The sequence below is a fragment of the Microchirus variegatus genome, assembly GCF_963457635.1.
Source record: "Microchirus variegatus genome assembly, chromosome: 7".
NCBI classification, from domain to species: Eukaryota; Metazoa; Chordata; class Actinopteri; order Pleuronectiformes; family Soleidae; genus Microchirus; species Microchirus variegatus.
In genome coordinates this window covers 32,388,150-32,410,879 of record NC_139808.1, presented here as the reverse complement: position 1 = coordinate 32,410,879, position 22,730 = coordinate 32,388,150, and the positions used below count along the sequence as shown (strand labels likewise).

The window sequence follows — 22,730 nt, the reverse complement described above, 5'->3', positions numbered from 1 at the left end:
AAGAACACAGAGATATCTCAGTCACGAAAACCTCAAAAATCTTCACTTTTCTATGTTTGTATCATAATATTGTCTTAAACTACATTTTGATGACCTTATTCCCTAAACCCTTGCTTTACTAGCCCAGGGTTCTGCAACCTTTAGTATTAAAAGAGCTATTTTTTACCCAAATAAAAGAGCTGCAAAACCTATTTTGATCCATAAAATGATATATACTATATATAATAAACACAGTTTGTTGTATTATTATTATTTATAGTTTATATTATGTATTATTTTATATGTAGTTCAAAGCTACAGGGAGCTCTAGGCTGTCAACAGTATAACCTTTTATTTAAATCCTTCTTATTTTTTGTAAAATGTTCTTTTGAATTCTAAAATGCAATGTAATATTTCTTTGTGGGTATCTTAAAAATGTAAATAACTTTTTGTTTCTCTGTTTTTGGATTATTTTTGGTTTAAATTAAGCAATTTTGTAGATAATTTGTTGATATTTTATCAGATAAAGGAAATATATACAGTATAATGTCACTTAAATATGGCGTGAAAGTGTGTTGGACTAATATTTAAAGTCTAACTATACTTTGAGACATAACACATTTTATAAAACCTTTATTCTTTACAAGTTATTTACACAATCATTTATAAGTGTCTTAGCCTTCCCCTTAATTGCCGACCCAAAAACGAAAATATTTTTCATGCTTTTATTGTGCTGTGTAAGAGTTGTCTGTAGTAGAATGAGGAAAGTTTAGAAAGTAGAAGATGTTGTCATGCTGCAGGTCTGGAATAATGTCCACCAGGGGGCAGTATAAGGATCAGTTTTACAGATTTAAATTGCACCGTGAACTCCTCAAAGCTTGAAACCAGGACTGGTGCCGTTTGTGTTCCAGGAGCTTTTCCTGCCAACATGGCGGTGAGCAAACGTGAGTCACTTGACGCCGACACTAAATGATGGTTTCTGCTCCTAAAAACGTCACATGCTGAGATTTGGACTCACAACTCACCTGTGAAGTCTGTAACCTTTCATCAAAGTGTGTTTGGCCACTGAGCAACAGCAGCCTCTGCTTCTGCTCCTTCATCCACGTCTGGACGTTTTCACTTTGAATTTTAAAAGCGTTAAATTCTCTGTGGGCCTCAGCATCTCTCTGGGCCTCGTGGAGAGTCTCCTCCGCTGCCTTCACCACTTTCCTCCACTGATCTTCCGTCTGATCCACCACGTCCTGAACCTCTCGTCTCACGCTCTCATTAAGAGTCTGGTTGTCACAGAGTTTCTGACACTGCTGCTTTAGATCCTGGAGGTTTGATTCTCCCTCAGGTTTGGACTTTAGTGTTTCCTAAACAACAACAAACATCCCATTATACGGCCAAAATGTGGCTTTAAAGTCTCTGCAGTTTGGTCCAGTTTCCGTTAGTATTCAAGCCTCAGTTTGGTCCATTTTCGACTAGTATTTTAGCCTCAGTTTGGTCCAGTTTCCATTAGTATTTTAGCCTCAGTTCGGTCCAGTTTCCATTATTATTTTAGCCTCAGTTTAGTCCAGTTTCTGTTAGTATTTTAGCCTCAGTTCGGTCCAGTTTCTGTTAGTATTTAAGTCTCAGTTCGGTCCAGTTTCTGTTAGTATTTAAGTCTCAGTTTGGTCCAGTTTCTGTTAGTATTTTAGCCTCAGTTTGGTCCAGTTTTCTATCATATTTTAGCCTCAGTTTGGTCCAGTTTCTGTTAGTATTTAAGCCTCAGTTTGGTCCAGTTTCTGTTAGTATTTAAGTCTCAGTTTGGTCCATTTTTCTGTCATATTTTAGCCTCAGTTTGGTCCAATTTCCGTTAGTATTTTATCCTCAGTTTGGTCCAGTTTCCGTTAGTATTTTAGCCTCAGTTTGGTCCAGTTTTCATTAGTATTTCAGCCACAGTTCGGTCCAGTTTCCATTAGTATTTTAGCCTCAGTTTGGTCCAGTTTCCATTAGTATTTTAGCCTCAGTTTGGTCCAGTTTCCATTAGTATTTTAGCCTCAGTTCGGTCCAGTTTCCATTAGTCCTTTAGCCTCAGTTTGGTCCCGTTTCTGTTAGTTTTTAGCCTCAGTTTGGTCCAGTTTCCATTAGTCATTTAGCTTCAGTTTGGTCCAGTTTCTGTTAGTATTTTAGCCTCAGTTTGGTCCAGTTTTCTTTTCTTTGGGTGTGGTGGTTCCTTAAATGGAGAAGCTTCTGATGTTCCTGTTACATTTTCAAGTGCATAATTTTCTTGCAAATATCGCAAAGCAAAGAAAAAATCCTAAAATATCATTCTAATAATAAAATTATCTAATAATTATATTCATAATTAATTATTGGTCATTATCTCCATGGATAATATATTCATTTTTTTGTCTAAATAGAAAAAACATAGACATTCAATTTACTGTGATAAAAAGAAAAATAAACAAAACATATACATTCACAAAGCTGAAAAAGAACCGATTGAATTAGGGTTTTTATATGAATCATAAATATCACGCATTTGTTTTGAACTCACCTGTGCGACCTGTAGCTTCTCCTCCACCTGCATGAGACCGTGGACAGACTGCAGCTTCTCCTCCTGCTCTCGTATCCAGGACTGGACGTTCTCATTCAGGGTCTTGAAAGCCTCCAGGTCCTGGTCTAACAGGTCATGCGTCTCTGCCTCGCTGAGAGTGTCCTCAGCTGTCTGCAGAGCTTCTCTCCACTGCTCCTCTGTTTCTCTGAGCAAGCGCTGGACCTCTTGTCTCCTGGTCTCGTCCAGGTCCTCGTGGTCACACAGACTCTGGCTGAGACTCCTCAGGTTCTCCAGCTTTGAGTCTCCTTCAGGTTTGGAGCTCAGGATCGTCTAGTGGCACAAGTAAAAACAACGTGAGAACATAGGAAGGAGCATCAATACAAGGTCAAAGCCTCAACTCTTAGTCACATGACAAAGACCTTTAAGTATCAGCTGTTAACATTGTAGGCTTCTATTAGGACCTCCCCAGGTTTAATCAGTCTCCACTGACCTGTGCTGTGCTCTTTATCTCCTCACTCTGGTTCTTTGCCCCAGGTTTGCTCAGGAAATTAAAGATGTTTTTGATCCAGGACCCGCCGCGCTGACTCTGGGCCTCTCTGTCGGTGTCGGTCAGGGGTTGCATGAGGTTTCGGATCCAGGTCCTGGTGCTCTCAGCCTGGGCATTGAAACCGTCGTGCTCCCCCTGCAGGTCGCTCAGAGTCTTGGCCCGTTTCTGCAGCCTGGCCTCCAGGTTCTTGTAGCGCTGGATCAGGTTATCGCCGTCTTTCAGGAGGCTTTCCGCTCTGACGCCTTGTCTGCGCAGCGATGCCAGCAGCTCGCTCAGGGCCTCAGCTCTGCCGCTGTTACACGGAAAGAGACACAAACTAATTATCTATCTATCTATCTATCTATCTATCTATCTATCTATCTATACATACATGCATATATATATATATATATATATATATATATATATATATATATATCTGTATCTCTGAATTAATTCATTGAGAAATCATGGATAGATTAATCCATGATTTCTGTTAGTTGCATCACCTCTTATCCTGAAGGTCTTTGAGAAGATCTTCATCTTTCTGTGACACCGCAGACTGTTTCTCTGTGACCTGCAGCCACTCACGGAAGCTGTCGTGCTGCTTTTGTAGACTGTAGAGGGGGGAAAAGGTAGAAGGAATACAAGAACAAGTCAAGAAACTCTTGACATTTATAATCAAAAAGTGTGAAACTTTCTTCTTCTTTTTTTTACCTGTTTAAGTCCCCGAGGAGCGACTCCATCTGCTTCTGCCGGTTAAGGCAGTGGGATCTGAAGGTGTCCACCTCCTCCTGCTGCTCCTTCAGCCAGGTGTTGAGTTCTGCGAGCTGCTCAGGAGGAACCTGCTGGCTGCCTATGTCCAGCTGGACCTTCAGCTGCTCCAGACGTCTCTCTGCATCGTTGGATTTCAAGAAACTCTGACACACAGAGGGGAAACAGTGAGTGTGAGAGAGGACTCGAACATCTGAAGAAGTTTTGATTCCTAACACTACATCCATCCACTTACAGCAAGTCTCTGCAGAGAGGTTTCCACGTCTGTTCTGCTCTCTGGGTTCTCAAAGCACTCATTGACAGACAGCTGCAGGTCCTGGTACCATCCTTCAAATGACTGCCTTTCGTCTGAAGAGCAATCACGAGAATAATGTTTTATTATGAAACAAACTAAAAGGGAAAAAAGTCTATTTATTTCACAAAAGCCAAAAAAAAAACACTCACTCTCCCACACCAAAGTCCATAGAGAAAATCAGTGAAAATCAGCTGAGTTCCAGCACAAACCTTGGATGACTTTGAGGAGACCCTTGTCTCTCTCCTCTGTCTTCAGGTGGATCATGTCTCTGGTGCGGGAGATGGCCTCCCTCAGCCTGTTGGAGTCCACAGAAAGAGACTCCAGCACCTGAGGACTGGCGACACTGGAAACCAATTCCACCTCCTTCAACACAGCCTCAGCCTGCTCCTCCTGAGCCTCCAGATCATTCACCAGATCCTGGTGGATCAGAAACTGATGTTAGGAGCAAATAAAAGACAGGGTATGGTGCTTAAGTTAACACAGAACATCTGTACGTACCTGTATCTGTTCTTCCACCTTTGGCAACGAAGCATCAGTCTTACTGAGAGAGCACTGGATGCTCTCCACAGCTGACTGGCACTCATCGATCTTCTCAGCGAGGTGTTTCTTCACAGCGATCAGCTCCTCAAAGACGTCAGTGCAGTCAGTAAAGAGCTCCTTCACCTGCTCCATCCTCTTCCTCAGCTGTGTCTCCATCACCTGGAGGATGTTCATTCAAACACATGAGTTATGACGTTCTTTAAAACACCATTGATGAAGATCTCTCCGTGTTTCCACTCACCTGCAGCTCCAGTGGAGCCTCCTGACTCTGCAGCATCTCCTGGATCTCCACGGACTTTTTGTGGAAATGCTCAATGTTCTCCTCCTGAGTGTGAATCTCATCCTGCAAAATAAAACAAGTGAAGATGTCGTGAAAATGAAAAAGCTGAGTGGTAAGTGATGAGTTTCTCATGAATCTCACCCTCATGGTGAGTACGTCCTGCTCGTTGTAGAAGGGATGGCTCTCAGCAAAGAGGGCGAGTTTGGCTCCGGCCCAGGCGTCCACCTCTCCACCGAGCATCAGCTGCTTGTCCCACAGCTCCAGTCCCACCCGGAGGTTGTCCACGTAAGCGTCAGTCTTCTCTGTCACCTGAAAAACGGCACAATTCAGTCTTCAGGTCACAATTTTCATGATTCCAACTTAATTTCAACAGAAAAACATTTGACAGATTCTTACATCCAGGTAGTTGTCCATCAGCGCGTGGGCCTCTGCTTCATATGGATCGCTGCAGTCGGGAAACGTCTTCAGTTGTGTCTGCAACTGTTTGCAAACACCTCTCATCTCCTCCATGGGTTCCCCAAGACCACCAAGCTCCTCCTTAATTTCACGCACCTGGATAAATGATAAAGACCTCCATGATCAGGCTTCCACACCTCTGTAGTGGTGAGATGTTCAGAAAGGTCATGAGGTGGACCGACCCACCTTGGTCATGCTTCTCTGCAGGTTGTCTCTGCCCATGTACGACGCCTGCTCACTGACGGTCTGCTCCGCTCTCTGCATGGTGCTTCTCAAATGACTGCGGCAGCTCTGGAACTTCTTCAGGTTCTCCAGCAGGAGGCTGTACTGCTTCTTCCTGCGACAACAGAAAAGAGGCAGATGCTGTTGGAACTTGTCATTTTCTTCACGGTTTTGATTTTTTTCATGCCGTGTGTTCACGTATGACTTTTATTGTTTAAGAAGGAGCAGCGTGATGAATGCATGTGTCAAACTCACCGGTCAGAAAACCCTCTGTGAGTGTCTCTCCACTGAGTCTCCAGCTCCTGCAGGAGGTCTTCTCCTCCTCCCTGTTTCTCCTGCAGGTCACGGACATTCTGGAGCTCTGCATGCAGGTTCTGAATCTGGCCGTCCAAATCTGACAGGCCGCGAAGTCTGGAACATAATCATGAGCAAATGAGGCGACAGGATCGACTATTGAATGACTTCTCACGCTGTAAACAAACACTGCTGAGCTACAGTTAACCTTCCTTCACACACCCTTTTTTTAACACCTCTTCCTCAGGGAGGCGCTACAGCAGTGTGTCACACACCACACAGCCTCATACACGCACAGTACATTCACTTTTGGTTTTGTTTATTTTCTGAATTTATTTTTTTTACTTTATTTACCCCAGTGCTGTCTTTTGCATAAGAAAGCGGAAGCAAGCAAGTAAGGATTTCAATGCGTGATGTTAAATTAATCAAATCTACACCACTGAAATTAGGAAGAGTTCAAGTAATCACATACAGCTATGAAGTATTGTGTCATCAGCATACATGGACACACACCTGTGCTGCACAGCAGGTAAGGTGGGCTCCTTCAGGCCTTGCGTTTCAATGGTGTCCTGAAGTTTCCTCAGCTCCACGAGCAGCGCCCTCTTCCTCAGGCCCAGGGATTTACCCTGCGTCTCCTTCACCAGACCCTGCTGCTGAGCGGCTAAGCCGCTGTCGGCCTCCTCCAGCCTCCGCAGCAGAGCGGTCACCATGTCCAGACAGGAGGCTGGGACGCCTTCACGGGTGATGGTGAGTCTGGCTCCCTGCAGGAGCAGATCCAGCTGAGGAGCCTTTTCCTTCAGGCTGTCGATGTTCTGTCGGATCAGCCCCAGCTTGGATCGACCGTCCTGCAGCACTGCTGCGTCACTGCACGGCGTGCCTTGGACTCCAGAGATGTCTTCGTCCACCGTGCGCAGGGACATGAGGAACCGGTCAAGGGCTCGGGCGGCTGCTTCGCTCTTCCGGACCTGCTGTCGGAGCTGGTCCAGGCTGGTTCTGTGGGTTTCAACCTCGCGGGAAAGCGGGAAACAATCTCTGGGGTCCAGATCACTGGATTCTGGGTCCAATCGGGAAAGCTGGTCCAGCTCATTCTGAATGTTGTCGTCCAGTTCCTATTGCAAAAGGAATCAAGGCATCGTATGAATTGAGAATGAACGACAAACTTGAAGAAACTACACCTTGTGTTTGGTTGACAGACCTTAATGTCCTTCAGGATGTTGGTACTGGCCAGAGTGAAAGCCATGATGTCTTTGGGCTGTCTCAGGTAGCGGTCCATGCGGTCGGTGAAGTCCACCATGTGGTTCTCGGTGGAGTCGATCTGTCTGAGGGCGGCGCCCAGCGAGCTTCCTCTTTTCTGGAGGTTCAACAGCTGGCGGCGCCACTGCTCCTGTAGCTCCGCCTTCTCCTGCTCCAGACCAGTGTTACCACTCAGCTGGAAGAACTGGGACCACAGGATTCCGTACTCAGACCACAGAGACTCCGTCTCCTGCCTCCAGAACTGGTAGAAGAAAAAGGGTTCAACTCCAAATTGATTCCTCTTCTTTTCATTCATTCATTCTACTGCAACTAATCAACTATGAGATAATCAGCTGTACCTGTATTTCCTGCAGTCTCGTATGCAAGCCTTTGAGAGAGACTGCGTCCGACGGGACGTCCTTGATGCTCTGTTCGTTTTTAGCGAGTTGAGCCTGCAGCGTCTTCTTACAATTCTCATATCTGGGGGTGAAAAACAGTGTTTAGATTAAAAAGCAAAACATAGAATAAGAGTTGTGCTCGTTTATGAAGTCATAGACTTCGCTGAACTGCGTCTACCTCTCCGAAGCTTCCTTTTTGGTCACTTCTTCCTCTACAGACGTTTGCTTTTCAACCTCCCTCTTCTCCACACTCAGGGTCTTCATGGTTACTTGGGACACCTAAAAATAAGCATAATAACTCAGCATCAGGGTGGAAAACATGGTGCCCATCAGTTGGAATATGTTAAACATGGAAACATGGTTTTAGAGGAGTACCTCCACACAAACTTGAGGTGTTTCATGCTCCTTTTGCGCGGTCACATCCTCACTGAAGGCAACAGAGATCCTGTGGAAAACAGGATATAAGCACATAAATCAAGACAAAATATAATGTCTGCAGTAGAATCTCGGGATGGTTTGATATCACTCCTCTGTGTCTGATTCCAATATATCGAAATCACAAGCTTCAGTATCTATCGATACCCAAACCAAACATTTGTGCAATTCATCTTATATAAAAGAAGAAATAAATCACCCAAACATGTCTTATTTAGACTATTATAGTCTCTGCATCGACTCCAAAACAGACTCCATTGAACATGGATTGTACTTTAGTCCTGTGGTGTTCAAAAGGAAATTAATGAGTGAGTGAATACTTCACAATGAGTGTGTCACACACCTAGACTCAGGGAGTGGTGCGTCTTGGTCTCCACTGAACTGGTGCTGGATGGCAGCCAGCCTCTTCTCACACTCCCTCAGCTGGGTCTGGGCCAGGCGGTGAGCGTCCTCTGGGCTCAGAGTGTCACACAGCTCCCTCAGGGCCTCCAGGTGCTGTCCGGCCTGAGCGAAGCTGCCGTCCACCGAGAAACAGGCCTGTAACAGGCGAGTAATGTGGTTAATTCCTGAATTTATACGCAGAAAAACTCTTTATAATGCCAAATGTGTCTTTGTTATACAACACATGCACGGATAATATTGTCTTTTATACAGTTTAAACTCAGGCTGCACAATATTACTATATAGTTGTGTAATGTTATGACACAGTTTGTCGTGGTTTTATTGGGGATTCCTTGTTGCTACGTAAGTGGGCGTGGCACGGGCTTGAATTGGGCAAATGATGGAACTCTATAATCAACTGTATTGTGACGTTGACGCTTAAACGATACAGTACATTGAGCAGCCTGAGCTCAAACATGCCATGATCATCTAAAATGACAAAATGACATCTTGAATTATCCAGACTTCAGAGTAAGATCGCTTCACAGATAGAAACCAACCCACAAACCAACACCCCCCAAAAAATAAAGAAGAATGCTTCTCTGGTCTTTTACAGATAATGTTTTTGTCTTGTTCTCCACACCTTATGTCATTCATTGTCATTTGGTCATTATTTACTCTTGTAAGTTTTCTCCCTTTCTTGCCAACATCAACAAAAACAGCACTCTCTTTAATAAGAGAACAGTTACCAAGTTTCACTGCCAGCCTCCTTGAAGGCATAGAAGGAAGGAAGGAAAAGAATGTTAGTTAAGTAGAGCAGAGAAGCTGGCAGAGCACCCGTCCACCGAAGCACACCCTTCCACAAAGCTTTGTTTTCATCGTTCAGCTACCTGAATTTGTGTTTCTAAGCCAGAGCTTAAGAGCATCTCACAGTGTAGGGCAGCTGTGTTAAAGTCTTGCCTCGTTACTTCAAACCGTAATTGTTGCAAAAAGCCTGAGATCTCAGTTCTCACTGCCTGGGAGATATAATAAAACACAATAATAAACAAAGAAAACAAAAAAATACATATATAGCATGTCAGAACACAGCATTTAAAAAAAAACTGAGCAGGCTGCTGACAACATTTACAGACATGCACAAGCTTTTATCTCAACATATCTGGACCTAAAAGGACAGGATGAAGCCTCATTGTAAATGATGCATGCATAAGTTTGCAAAGTAAGCGAGCTCGTGTTCTACCTCCCACTGTGATATGACAGACTGGGTGAAAAACTCCATATCTCTGAGTTGTGACGGAGTGCAAAAGGCCTCCATGCCCTTGGCTGCTCTCAGGAACTCGTCCAGTAACTCTGGGTCCAGGGTCTTGAGTGTCGCCTGATATCAAAGACACATATTACACTCAAATATTTGAAAATCCATTTACTAGCAGTCACATATTTTGGGTAACAATAAGTTAAATAGTTAAACATTTCCACCAAGTGGTTTGGATCAGTTGACCCTGATCGGTCCTTGGTACCCCGATGGAAGGATTTGAAAAACTGGGATGGTCGAGATTATGACTTTGGTGCCTTTTTTCTCAAGGTTTGACGACGGAAATGCAAAGAATTGCTCAACATTCCAGACTGAACCGTACTGCTCCACTTGGTGGAAATGGGGCTCGACTGTGTGTCCAATTTAGACAAACCAACAAAAGCCAAATATCATCTTAAAGCATCTTTAAATAGAGACTGAATATCAGTGATTAGTTTTACCTCTTTGACTGATATTTGCTCGGCTGAGATACATTTGTCTTTAAAGACATTGATGGCTTCCAGGATGTGCTGCTGCAGACAGTGCTTTGCCTCCTCAAAGCCATTCCTGGCCAGAGCCTGGGCCTTGGCGTAAGCCTCTGTGTAGGCCTGTGGAGGTGCCTGGGCCAAGGCTGGAGGTTTGATGCAGAGGTCTGGCGACTCAGCCTGGGACTGAGGCAACACGGTGACCTGTGGAGGAATTGGTTGGGTATGAGGTCTTTCCTGTGGGGATGATTGAGACTTGGAATGTGTGCTATGCTGGGCCTTTGGTAAGAGTGGAGGTTGAGGCTGAATTTGTGGTGGCAGCTGTGCCTGAGCTGTGACTTGTGGTGGCAACGGAGTCTCAGATACAGGTTGAGGCACTGCTTCAGTCTTCGGTTGGTTTGGTAAATAAACCTTAGTTTGAGGTGGCAATTGAACTTCTGGTTGTGCTGCTGGTTGGACAAGAGATCTGGGCTGGAAAGGAGCTTCACCTATTGTTTGAGCTTGTGACTGGATTTTAGGCTGTGGCTGAGCCTGACATTTGGGATGTGGAGGGAGCTCCTGGAACTGAAGATTGACCTGCGCCTGTTGAGGCTGCTGAGCTTGCTGAGGCGGCGCAGCACTGGATTTTGCAACTACCATTGGCTGTGTTGGGAGGTTTGTTTGGGATGGGGTCTGCATCTGTGTTTGAAGCTGGGGCTGTGAAAGACGTGGAGGATGGGCTAAATGTGCTGTCTGCGATTGGAAAGGTATTTGAGGCTGAGAGTGATACTGAATTTCAGGTCTGTGTGGGGCTTGTGGATATTGCTGAGAGTGGGACTGTGGATAAGGTTGGGGCTGGTGTTGTGCCGTTGCCTGAACATAAGTCTGCTGCTGCTGCTGCTGCTGCTGCATTCTCTGAGGCCTCATTGGGGGTTGTGTTTGTGGCATCGGTTGTGTTCGAGGAGGAGTGAATGTTGGCCCCATGTGAGCATACACAGCGGTTCCTATTTGAGGACCTTGCTGGGGCCCAGGATGGGCCCACTGCGGAAGAATCTGGACAGCTGTATATGCCTGAGACTGTGATGTTTGATCTGTCTGCTGATGGTATGCTTGAGGAATGGGGTGTCTCTGCTGTGAAAAGGCTTGATTCTGTGGATCCTGTTTGGGTGTCCACTGCGGGGATGGAGACTGAACCTGGGAATAACGCTGTGGATAAGAGTGAGGTTGCGCCTGTGGTTGCTGGGCAGACATTGGGGATGGAGCTCTAGCTTGAGCCCAAGCCTGCATCTGGGCAGGTGAGATTTGACCTGTGCACTGCATTGATGACTCAGCATGCGTTGGATACCGAATCATAGGCTGAGAATGGCCTTGTGGATGGACAATAGGTTGAGTTTGGGTTTGATGTTGGATCATACGTGCAGGTTGATTTGGCAAGGGCATTTGCTGAATATGGGTCACAGTCTGTCCATGTGTTTGAGAATGGGCCATGGGTTGAGGTTGAGCCAAGGACTGTGGATGGGTTTGAGGGTAAGTGCTGGACTGAGGATGGGTTTGAAGTTGGGCCCTCGGCTGAGGATGGGCTTGAAGTTGGGCCCTCGGCTGAGGATGGGCTTGAAGTTGGGCCCTCGGCTGAGGATGGGCTTGAAGTTGAGCCATGGGCTGAGGATGGGTCTGAGGATGAGCCATGGGCTGAGGATGGGTCTGAGGATGAGCCATGGGCTGAGGATGGGTTTGAGGATGAGCCATGGGCTGAGGATGGGTTTGAGGTTGAGCCATGGGCTGAGGATGGGTTTGAGGTTGAGCCATGGGCTGAGGATGGGTCTGAGGATGAGCCATGGGCTGAGGATGGGTTTGAAGTTGGGCCCTCTGCTGAGGATGGGTTTGAGGATGAGGATGGGTCTGAGGATGAGCCATTGACTGAGGATGAGTTTGAGGTTGAGCCATGGGCTGATGATGGGTCTGAGGATGAGCCATGGACTGTTGAAGAGATTGAACCTGGGTCATTGATTGGACAAGGTTTTCTGAGTGGGCCATTGTTTGAGGATAGGTTTTAGCTTGGACCATAGACTTGGCATGGATTTGAGGATCAACGACTGCTTGAGCATGGGCTTGTTGCTGGGCCTGTGGAGGTGGCTTAGGGGAGGGGGACCTGACAGGGGCCCATGGCTGCAGATTAGGGGAGGGGGACCTGACAGGGGCCCATGGCTGCAGATGACTACGCAGCTGGATATGGGATGGCACAGGAGGCTGAATTTGGCCCTGTATTGGAGCCTGTATTGGTGAAGTGGGTCTAATTTGAGCCCATGTTTGCACTTGAGCTACAGCTGGACCATGGGCAAGACCCTGGGGCTGAGCCTGACCTTGGAGCTGTGTTTGTGGCTGGGTCAGTAACTGTGATGTCATGGGGCCATGGGCCGGTCGAACGTCTTGTGCCTGTGATCCACTTTGACTAGTTTGTGACATGGTCTCTGATGATTGCTGGGTGTTTGTGATAGTGTGGGTTATACCTGTCTGAGATGCTGACTGAACCACGGTTTGGAGTTGTGCCTGAGTTTGTGGGAGAGGTTGAGTCACAGTTACAGTCTGGGTTTTAACCCTGGCATCTGAATCTGGTTGTCTCTGTCTAGGAGTAGAATGTGATGGTACTTGTTTTAGTTGTTCCTGTTGAAATTGCTCTGGTTGCTTGGGCTGCTTTTCTGGTCGTTGTAATTGCTCCTGCTGCTCCTTTCGCTCTGGAAGTCTTTCCTTTTGTTGCTGATTTGGAGATTGCTGTGTTTGCCATTGTTGCTCTTTTTGCTCTTCCTGCTTAGACGCCTTGGCCTTCGATTGTGACTGAGGCTCAAGATCTCCAGTATGCTGATGTACAACTTGAACAGATACCCTTCCCATCTCTATATCTGGCTGTACCTGTGAAGTTTGAATAAGGTTTTGAGCAGAATCCTCTTCTGGATGTGGAGCTGGAGTTTTTTGGTCTTCTGAGACTGGTTTCTGAAGCCAAGGCCGGTTTTTCATGGCCCGAGCTTTTCTGCCTTGAAGCTCACCGAAGCTTGTAGGAAGGCTCTCGACAGCTGGCTGTTGGGGTGAAGGCTGTGTTCCAGGCTCAGGCATCTCTTTTACCTGCTGAACCTGACAGTGATGCATCTCCATCTGCTGCTGCATCAACTGCGGTTCCTGCTTCTGCTGCCATTCTTGTGGTTGCGGTGGCATCGGTTCCTGCTGTTCCACTTCTTGCTGTTGCTTTTGCTTGAATTGCTGGAACTCTTTTTCATTTTGTCTGTAGAGTACCTCTTCTTGTACCTGCTGCTGCTGTGGTTCCTGAGTCTGCTGCTGTTTTGACACAGTAGTCATTGACCAGGGCTGAAAGTGGACCTCTGGTGGCGTCTTTGTCCTCGTTTGCTTCACAGCCTCTGCATAGGTATACGGCATTGGAGGAGATGTCGTCATTTGCTCTCTGTATTCCTGCACTAGTATCTTGGGAACAAAGGTTCCATGGCGTTGATGAGAAACTGACTTTGACTCAGGCGACTGAGTCGGCTGCCTGGTGTCAAACTGTCTCAGATGTTGAGGTTTTTCTTGAGCCTGGATAAACACTTTTGATGGTGGAGATTCTTCTGGGGGGCTTCTGCTTCTGTCTCTTCTTGCTCCCACGCTGCTCAGCATACCAACGGCCTCCTGGAATTGAAATCACACATTGGGAAAAACTGGTATAGTCAATAGTCAATGGATTGTGCAGTCAGATTATAAAAAAGTCAGCTGACCTGTGACTGTGCAACAGCTGCTCGCACTCTGTCCTGCATAACGGTGGCACGGAGGTACTGGAGGGGAGAACTCTTCTGATTTGTCATTACCATCATCTGCAAGTCCTGGTCTTCTGTCACCACCTGGCCCTCCAACTGAAGACCACGGGAAATCAAGATCTGTGGGAGAACATGATGCAGAAGAACTATCAGTGTTTGTTCAAAAGATGTCTTATGACAGGACATAAAGAGGAAAATCCTTATTTTGTTTTCACTCTTACCCTGGCTCGTGGATCCTGGCCTCGCTGATGCTGCTTTCGCTCTGCAGCCCTCAGCAAATGGTAAAGCTCCCTAGCCTCAGTCTCCCAGTGCATGAGTTCAGCCAGGCGACTTTCCAGACCTGAGACACTGTGCTGCAGCTCCATACACACCTGTTCTGCCTCGCACAGCGTCTGCATCACCTGATGACATCACAGTCATGACAGTGAAGATGAACACAGCAGCAGACATTTTCACGGACATTGAGGCAACAGTGCTAGCCATTACTCCACCGTGTAGCTCAAATAAACAACAAGGAGCAGAACATTTCTTACGAAAGCTTTCACTTACTCGATATAGACTGGAAAATTATTGTTCTTATTTAGTGTGGAACAGCCTTTATGATTTAACACAGATAGAAAACATTCATACTTCAGGTAGTGCGAGCTTCAGTTTCTGCAACTGATCTGTGGGATATTCTGAGGAGAGTACATCCAGATCCACTTCCTTTAGCTTCCTCATGATGAACTGAAGGGAAAATAGTGAACATATCGATTCAAATCTATTTAATTAAGGTAAAAAAGAAATAATGAGCTTATGCCGCCTTTGTTCCATACCTGTATTCTTTTTCTGTATGTGCGCAAAGGACCTGCCGTTGCCTCCAGAGGCTCCTTGAGGATCAGAGTGGCCTCTCGGATCAGACTCTGCGGGTCCTGAGGTCTGGTCTGGACTTCAGCACCGGGCTCCGTCGCGTTGTCCTGAAAAACACCCAGAAAAGTCAATTAAATGTTAAAAGTGAAAAGAGGCAGAACAAGAAAAACTGTGATGGTTAATTGAACCTGAAGAGTCTGTTTAGTTTAGTTTTGATCTTCAGTTTTTTTTTTATTGTTATTTTAATGACATTTCTTTCACAATTACCCAGACGAGGTGTTGTCTAAAACATATTTGCAACATCAGAAAAGCTTCGCACTTAAAAGTGACTCAAAACAAAAAAGTAAAGGTGGAGTACAACTTTTAAAAGATTGAGGCCACTCCTTATGTTTACAGTGTGGGAATCAATATAACAATAAAACTCTGAGACATGTAATCCTCCGAATGCCTGCTGTCAGTAGTCACTTGACAGTGACCGTATGTAAACAGAGAAGAAACAGGCGAGCTTGAGCCGCCGTGACAGCCGAGGAACAACCGAGGAACAGCCGATCACGAGTCACTCACGGCTGGACCTCATCGACCGGTTTTTCCTCATTGTGTGACTCACAAAAGTGTTTTTCTTGACGAAGTCGGCCCAGTGCATGTTGACCCTGCGCAGCTCCTCTGACAGACTCCTGCTGGTCTGAGGGTCGGTCGACTCCATCAGGAAGTTGCCCACCTCGTTCAGGTGAGCCTGACGGGAGCGCCACTCTGACATCGACTCAGGTCTCACCTGTATAAGAACCACAAATATTTCCATGTGAAGCAGAAGAGAGAACACATTTTCAAATATGAAGCAGGATAATTCATCCTGTAAGTGCGCTTTTCTGCAAAAGGAAGGGAGGAATAAATCACCAAGTCAGCAACACTGGTTGTAGTAGGTGATGTTATACAACTAATTTAGCTGTGGCAGCATATGGCTATGTATCTATGTAAATAATACAAGTTAAAGGTCCAGTGTTTAACATTTTGGAGGGTTTTTGACAGAAATGAAAGATACTACCAATAAGTGACTCTAGAGCAGGGGTCACCAACGTGGTGCCCGCGGGCACCTGGTAGCCCGCAGGCAGCCAATACGGTGCCCACGGGCTCACTTCACTTCACCTCACTTGCATGTATCTGTATGATCGCTCAGTAAAATATCTTTGATATTGTTTATGAAAACTGGTAATCGTTAGGAGTAAGCACTGGAATGAATGTGTATGCAGTTGAATGCATAATATTAATAATTTAAATGGTAAACAAACATAAAAATATTATATGGTAGCCCTCCATATTATTTTTTACCCTTAAGGTAGCTCTCTGTCTCAAAAAGGTTGGTGACCCCTGCTCTAGAGTATGGAGCTGCACATCCATCAGTCCTGCAAATATTTCACAATAAAGCTTAATTGAGGGGGGAAAATAGAATGGATACAGCGAAATGAATCACTGGTGTGCTTTTACTTTGAAATAGGAACATATGTCAGATATAGTTGTTGAAACTGTAGTCAAAGATCCTTTTCGCTGTCTATATTTAAAATATAATGAATCTTGTGTCTGTCTAGAATAAAAAGCAACACTACAAGCTATACACTGGTCCTTTAAAGCAAGAGAAACCTTAAAAACAAGTCCTCTCTCAGTAAATCTAACGTACCGCTGGCCTGTGTCCGGGAATCACTGCAGCAGAGCTTTGCTCCAGCCAGGCCTGCAGGGAGCTGAGGCAGTCGCTGTACGAGTCCCAGGCCGACAGCACGCGTCCCATGGTGCTCTTGGCCGCGGTCACCTCCTCCAGAACCACGGCGGTGTCCTCCTCCAGCTGCTTCACCTGCTGAATGACGTGCTGATAATCTTCAGCTGAGGAGCAAAGACACAAAACACAAGTCCCGTGACCTGGTTCTGATCCTCGGGAAGAGTTTTTTGCAGAGACAGAAAAACGACGGAATACTTACCAAGCGCAGATTTGCTGGAGTATTTCTCAGAGATTTGTTTGAGTTTATGAAGAGATGCTTCCAGCAGTGACGTGAGCTCCTGTGTGTTCACCAGCTCCTGTGTTAAAAACAGCATGTTCACAGTGGAACCAACATTTCTGGACAAATATGTGTTCTGGGACCTTTTACACCAACGAAACAAGCGTCTATGTCATGATTAGCATGTTCTGCAGAGATGTTGCTCAAGTGTTCTTCTGTCATTTCACTCAAATATTCCTCATGCTTCTTCTGTTCCACTGAAATAGTTCCCTTTTCCTTGGAGCTCACACAATCAGCGAGTACAGGCAAGTACAAGTTCTCAAATTTAGTAATTCTCTTTTAGTATGGTGATAACAACAACAACAATATAACATGAACAAGCACAGCGACTGACACGCCCGACACTTTCAGCTTCTTACTCATGCTAACAAGCTGAAACGGGGCTTATCACCCCCTGGTGGAGCAGAGGAGGACACATTTCATTCCATACATCGTGCATAGTACATATACTCCTTCTACTGCATATAGTATACAATTTAATGGCAAATTTGACTGTGTATAGAAAGGTTATGATTCAGTGTAGTATATTTAGCCCTAGCATGCTATCATACTAGCATTTCAAAAAGGAATATAAACATGAATTTATTTAGAGAGCTGTGTGGATTTTGGTTTCTAATCACTCTATGAAATAGAATAGAAAGCCTCGTTATTGTTGTGTAAAATACGAGATAACACAGTGCTACTCTGGTTAGTGCATTATTTAAAAACGTGCTACAGAAGTAAAGACAATGGGCACAAATACAGGCCATATACAGGACGACAGGAGTCAAATTTCATGAAATATTCCACAGGTATTCAGTAGGGTCACAACAATTCATCGATAAATCAGTTGCTTTGATTTTTGAGCTTCTTAAATGTGAATTATTTTCACATTTTATTTAGTTTATTAGCGTGTGCAAGACCCAGGAAAAGAAACGTGAAGGGAATCACCGAAGTCAGCGGGGGAAACCCTCTGAGTTCAATGCTTACAACTAAAGGAGTATAATTATCCTCAATCTCACTTATATAGTGTGTGTGTGTAACAAGCCACTCTGGCCCGTGTCCAGCTGTTGAGGTTTTTATGTTTTTAAAAAACCCATAACAGAGACTCTGACTCACATGCCATTCCTGCAGCAACACCCTGACGGCCTCCGGAGAGATGAACGGCCTCTTCCAAACGCGGAGCTTGGTCCTGATCTGGCCCAACAGATCCAGAACCGTGTGCCGTTGCTCGCGGTACTCCAGCTTGATCCCGTGGTACTTGGCGGTTACTCTCACACCGGTGAACCTGGTGAGGACAAAAGTGCAGGTGAGAAAAAGGAGTTAATTTACTCCTTGGGGAAAATCCCTCCCATGTCCCATCTGTGGGTCACAACCCAGTGTTTGGTAATGACTGATTAAAGGCAAAAATAAATTGCTTTTTATTTTTATTAACCAGTCTTCCTCAATTCTCCAGTTGTGAAATATTATCATTTAAATGAATTCTGCGTATCCTTAAGGTTGGGTCGAGGTAGTGTCAGGATAATCAGGGTGTTCCAGTCCTGAGGAATCCCGAGGCGTTCCCAGGCCACATGGGGCGGGGGGGTACGTCATTCCTCCAGCTGATTCTGGGTCTGCCCCGAGGTTCTCTTCCCAGATAGTTGTGCCTGGAAAACCTCCAGCATGCAGCAGCCCGGGAGGCTTCCTGATCAGACTCCAAAAATCCACCTCGAATGACTCCCTCCCTTTGAAGTAAATAAGGTTTCCCCCTCAACTCCTCACCCTGTCTCTAAGACTTGGGACATAATACCGGAGGTCCAAGGAGGTCCAAAAAGGTCTGATAAGGACCGCTCATGACGACCTACCTACTACTGTTCTTTAGAGTAGGAAAAAGTGATTCTTGATCTGGTTTCAGATCCTCCGACAGCACACAAACAGCCCTCGTTAAAATCCCCAACGACCTCCTGCTGGCAGCTGACTCTGGACCATTTGACACCACCTCCCCCCTCACCCTCCTGGACAGACTCACTTCACTCTGACACCTGTCTCACCTGGTTCACTTCCTATCTTCAAGCACTACAGATCCCAATCCTCCCCGATCACATGTGGTGTTCCCCAGGGCTCCGTCCTGGGGCCCCCCTATTCATTATCTATCTCCTTCCTCTGCTATGCGGATGACACCCAACTCTATGTCTCCACTCTCCCAAGTCCAATCCTGGCTCTCCTCCAACAATTCCATGAACCACCTGCCAAGTTTGAAGCCTGTCGTGCGAACTACGTCAGTTATGCGATTCAGAGACAAACGTTCCTTGCATTTAGAGATTGTACGGATAATTGAGACTTGTTAAAAACGGATGTAAACATTACCTTGAACATAATTTAAATAATTAGGGGTTAAGGATGTTTTTCTACTGTTTGGTTTTGTTTTTGTTCAATTTGTTTGCGCTTTTTAATAAATATATTCGATTCGGTTCTCAAACCTAAACACCATTATCGCCAACACAATAAAATACAGTGGTGTTTAAATAGAACGAGCAAAGTCCGTGACGGACTTTTCACCTCACATTGTACTTCATACACTGGTCAAATAGTCAATTTAGATCAAGTCCCTGATTTTCACACAAACCAAAATAAAATAGAAAACAACAACAACAGAGCAATACATTTGGAAACCCAGATGAGCTGGGAAAAGCAGCCTCACCTTCTTTTCAGCTCGTCTATCTTGTCAGTGGGAACAATCATGTTTCCAAACTCATCCAAGTTCTGGAAGGCCTGAAAGGTCTTGAGCTGCTGCGGCATCTCCTCCAGGCAAACCTGCAGCAACATTCAAACATTCAGCAGCGAGCTCTCGTTTCACACGTTCATCGACAAGCTGAGACAATCTTTTGTAAACTAACGAGAACAAAAAGAGAGGGAGTCGACGATGTGTTAACACTCTCTCTGAACAGTAAATGAAGCGATACTGAGATTAAATCGGTTTTTTTAAAGAAAAGAAAAACAGCCCGAGGAGCCTGTGTTTGTTCAGTCAGTGTCACAGATGAAAGTCACAGACCTCGCTGCCAAATCTGAATGATTACAAAAGTCGCTACGCGTTTGAAAATGAGGTTTATGATCATGTAAAGTTCAGGCTAAGGGTTCGTGGAGAAGCCAAACACAAACACATCCTGGTCTACTTGATTTACGGGGCTCCTGTACGTCCTTGAACGTCGCTGTTCCTTTGTGTTTGTGCAGAAAATTAACATAGAAATTTTCTAACATATATTACGTGTGAATGTATGGGGGCTTTATATTCATAATATTCACCTTGAGCAGCTCCTGTTTCTCCCTGGCTTCGTCAGCAGCTCGGCCGTGGTCCTGAGGCTCGCCCTGCTCCTCTGACAGAGCGCCCTCCGCTCTCAGCAGCCAGTGAGCCACCGCGTCCAAGGGCGGCGGGAGACTCGTGTCCAACTCGATTCTGTATTCGCGAAGCTGGAAATTTCGTCGTCGTGAGAGAATCAGAATCAGTAATTACTTTGACTAAGATCAGCACACACACAGCGTAACATAGAAGTAGTAAAATTTAAGATGTTTAAAGCTGAACGATATGATTCTCTTAAAACCAAATTAATTCAAATCTAGGACGCTATTTTGGCAGGAAGCCGCGATGTTCACATCCATAGAGATAGCATACATATATATAGATATATACAGTAGATAAACTGAAGTATCTATGTATATATATTTATATATACCAGGCAATATGTCATATGTCCAAATTCACAGCTTCCTGGTCGGCAGGTAAGAGGAAACGTAATGGAAACCTTTATCCTGTTTGACAAAGTTTTTGCGATGTCACCCTTAAGTTTCCCCTTAACTGTCGACCAAGAAGCTTCTATCTCGTTTATTTTTACGTGCTTTTGCTGCAGCGTCTGGAATAACGTCCATACTCCACCACCAAGGGGCAGTATAAGGATCAGCTATATCAATTCTGTCAGACTCTGCGACATATTGCTGGATCTCAGTGGATTTAAAGTGACAGTGAACTCTTTCAAAGATTGGAACCAGCACTGGTGCCTTTCGTTCATATTTCAGAAACTTTTCCTGCCAACGTGGCGGCGTAAACAAACCGACCTTCTCGGTGAGCGTGTCCCAGGCCTCTCTGAGAGCGCGCTGCTCCTCGCTCAGTTTCGGCGTTCGTCTCATCGCCGTCAACAGAGGCATGATGGGACGTCGCTGCTCGTTAAAGGACACGAGGAACGTCTGGAAAACCTGAGGGCGACGGAAAAATGACACCGGCATCGTCAGTCATGTGACGACAAAACAGCAAAATCGGACGCTGCAGACTGTGTCGACAGCTACATTTGTTTCTCTATTCTTCTTCTTCTTCTACATACGTGGTATCTCTCGGAGTAGCTCTCCCCCTCGGTGGAGTCCCATCCCTCCAGGAGCTCATCGTAGGCTTGAACCAGCCAGCACGTCACTTCCTGTGCCTTGCGATCCGGCGTCGCCTGGCAACGTGGAAAATACAAAACAAAAGGAGTTTATTATGATTATTATCCATCAAACATGAACTCCACATGAATATGTATTCATTCACATCTTGCAGCAGAGAGGAAAGAGGAGAAACAAACAGAGGTCGATCCTGACCAGATACAAGCTCAGTGTCAGGTGTCAAACTCACGGCCCGTGGGCCACATGCAGCCCTTCAGTCGATTTCCTGGTCCACCACTTAAATGTTTGTATTTAGGTATTTATTGTATCATTTTTGCATCACATATTGTGAATTATGTGCCGTTACTGACCAGAACCAATACCTTTATTTTTAAATATATGTTATATCAAGATAGACTCCATGCCAAATTTCATGCATGCAAATCCCCTCAAAAATGTGCGTAAATCGGAGAAAAAAACAGGAAAATCTAACCAGGAATAAAAACATATTGAGATTAAAAAGAAAGAAAGAAAACATACGTAAAAACTGAATTTAAAATGTACATAAAATACTTAAACTATTACTATGGATGAATGAGAATCACCACATGAAACCATTTTTGTTGTATTACTGTAGCGGAGTCACAGCACCACATACAGGCCTGGCATATAAACTCCAGCTTCTTACAAAGTCTTATGAATTAAACTAATATATACATTTGAATTTAACTTCGGGGAGTGTTTGACTGCAAGATCAGAATAACTTTGGTTTGTGGACAAAACAAAATATTTGAGGACGTCGTCACTTTGCGGTTTGGGAAACAACGATTGACATTTTCCTGACATTTAAGATAATCCTTTATTAAATCCACAATGGGGATATTAAAAATGGAACAACGAGGTACTGAAAAGATACGTCAATTAATGGATTTTTAATCCTTTTTTAGTGTCTTAAAGGGGAAATAAGTAGTTTATAGTGCCATCTAGAGGAGAGGCTGAAATTTACAACAAAGACCTGCTGCTCTGCTCACCCCCTCCCTTCCCTGAGCGCTACGGTATCCGCAGCTGGTCAAATGTCGTCCTCGTCGTCTTTCTCCGTGTCAGCAGATGAGGTTCGTGAGGTGAGGGAGAGGGCGAGCTACCGCGGCCGTAGCAGACAAAGCGGAGAGAGAGGAGGCGGGACTTCCGCTACAAGTAAAGAGACGCTTGATTTGTTCTCTCGCATTTGTCCTTACAGGCTCCAGTAGAAACATGGCGTCTCGCTGCTAACAGTGGCTATGCAACCGCGGTCCGCGGTCATGTTATTTAACATGACTTTTTGAAACACTACGAAAATGAAACAAAAAATATTATACAGCGACTAGACAATGCAGGAGCACATAATATGTATTAAAAAGTGGATTTTGGGTTATATAAACCCATAAATACTACATATTGTACCTTTAAATGTGATTCTTTGCTCCATATAAAAAAGAAAGTATTAAAATGTGTGTATTTTGGTTCATAGACAAAATAAGACACCATTTCCAAGTTTGGGGAAACATTGTGTGGACCAAATGTATGTAAATTAATCCTCAAATTA

At 45.0% G+C, this 22,730-nt stretch overlaps 2 protein-coding genes across 2 annotated transcripts in view; both read right to left on the bottom strand.

Annotated features, from left to right (window-relative positions):
- Positions 1 to 14,606, bottom strand: part of syne2b (spectrin repeat containing, nuclear envelope 2b) — a gene marked incomplete at its 5' end in the record, with an annotated part of 83,882 nt that extends 69,276 nt beyond the window's left edge. The window contains 24 exons of the mRNA XM_083892057.1: positions 1,005 to 1,334; positions 2,501 to 2,830; positions 2,991 to 3,339; positions 3,536 to 3,643; positions 3,744 to 3,946; positions 4,036 to 4,148; positions 4,305 to 4,512; positions 4,594 to 4,794; positions 4,877 to 4,978; positions 5,057 to 5,224; positions 5,312 to 5,467; positions 5,558 to 5,708; positions 5,849 to 6,004; positions 6,401 to 6,996; positions 7,083 to 7,382; positions 7,480 to 7,600; positions 7,697 to 7,797; positions 7,894 to 7,963; positions 8,297 to 8,490; positions 9,575 to 9,709; positions 10,087 to 13,761; positions 13,848 to 14,006; positions 14,108 to 14,287; positions 14,517 to 14,606. Of these exons, the coding sequence (XP_083748183.1) occupies positions 1,005 to 1,334; positions 2,501 to 2,830; positions 2,991 to 3,339; positions 3,536 to 3,643; positions 3,744 to 3,946; positions 4,036 to 4,148; positions 4,305 to 4,512; positions 4,594 to 4,794; positions 4,877 to 4,978; positions 5,057 to 5,224; positions 5,312 to 5,467; positions 5,558 to 5,708; positions 5,849 to 6,004; positions 6,401 to 6,996; positions 7,083 to 7,382; positions 7,480 to 7,600; positions 7,697 to 7,797; positions 7,894 to 7,963; positions 8,297 to 8,490; positions 9,575 to 9,709; positions 10,087 to 13,761; positions 13,848 to 14,006; positions 14,108 to 14,287; positions 14,517 to 14,606 (8,196 nt within the window). The remainder of the gene's footprint in view (positions 1 to 1,004; positions 1,335 to 2,500; positions 2,831 to 2,990; positions 3,340 to 3,535; positions 3,644 to 3,743; positions 3,947 to 4,035; positions 4,149 to 4,304; positions 4,513 to 4,593; positions 4,795 to 4,876; positions 4,979 to 5,056; positions 5,225 to 5,311; positions 5,468 to 5,557; positions 5,709 to 5,848; positions 6,005 to 6,400; positions 6,997 to 7,082; positions 7,383 to 7,479; positions 7,601 to 7,696; positions 7,798 to 7,893; positions 7,964 to 8,296; positions 8,491 to 9,574; positions 9,710 to 10,086; positions 13,762 to 13,847; positions 14,007 to 14,107; positions 14,288 to 14,516) is intronic.
- Positions 14,607 to 14,640: 34 nt separating this feature from the next.
- LOC310929333 (nesprin-2-like) overlaps positions 14,641 to 22,730 on the bottom strand; it is a gene marked incomplete at its 3' end in the record, with an annotated part of 31,447 nt that continues 23,357 nt past the window's right edge. The window contains exons 11-20 of the mRNA XM_083892055.1: positions 21,112 to 21,225; positions 20,849 to 20,986; positions 20,042 to 20,206; positions 19,440 to 19,552; positions 17,879 to 18,047; positions 16,703 to 16,799; positions 16,408 to 16,607; positions 15,343 to 15,507; positions 14,702 to 14,842; positions 14,641 to 14,646 (exon numbers count right to left, since the gene is read on the bottom strand). Coding sequence (XP_083748181.1) covers positions 14,641 to 14,646; positions 14,702 to 14,842; positions 15,343 to 15,507; positions 16,408 to 16,607; positions 16,703 to 16,799; positions 17,879 to 18,047; positions 19,440 to 19,552; positions 20,042 to 20,206; positions 20,849 to 20,986; positions 21,112 to 21,225 — 1,308 coding nt within the window. The remainder of the gene's footprint in view (positions 14,647 to 14,701; positions 14,843 to 15,342; positions 15,508 to 16,407; positions 16,608 to 16,702; positions 16,800 to 17,878; positions 18,048 to 19,439; positions 19,553 to 20,041; positions 20,207 to 20,848; positions 20,987 to 21,111; positions 21,226 to 22,730) is intronic.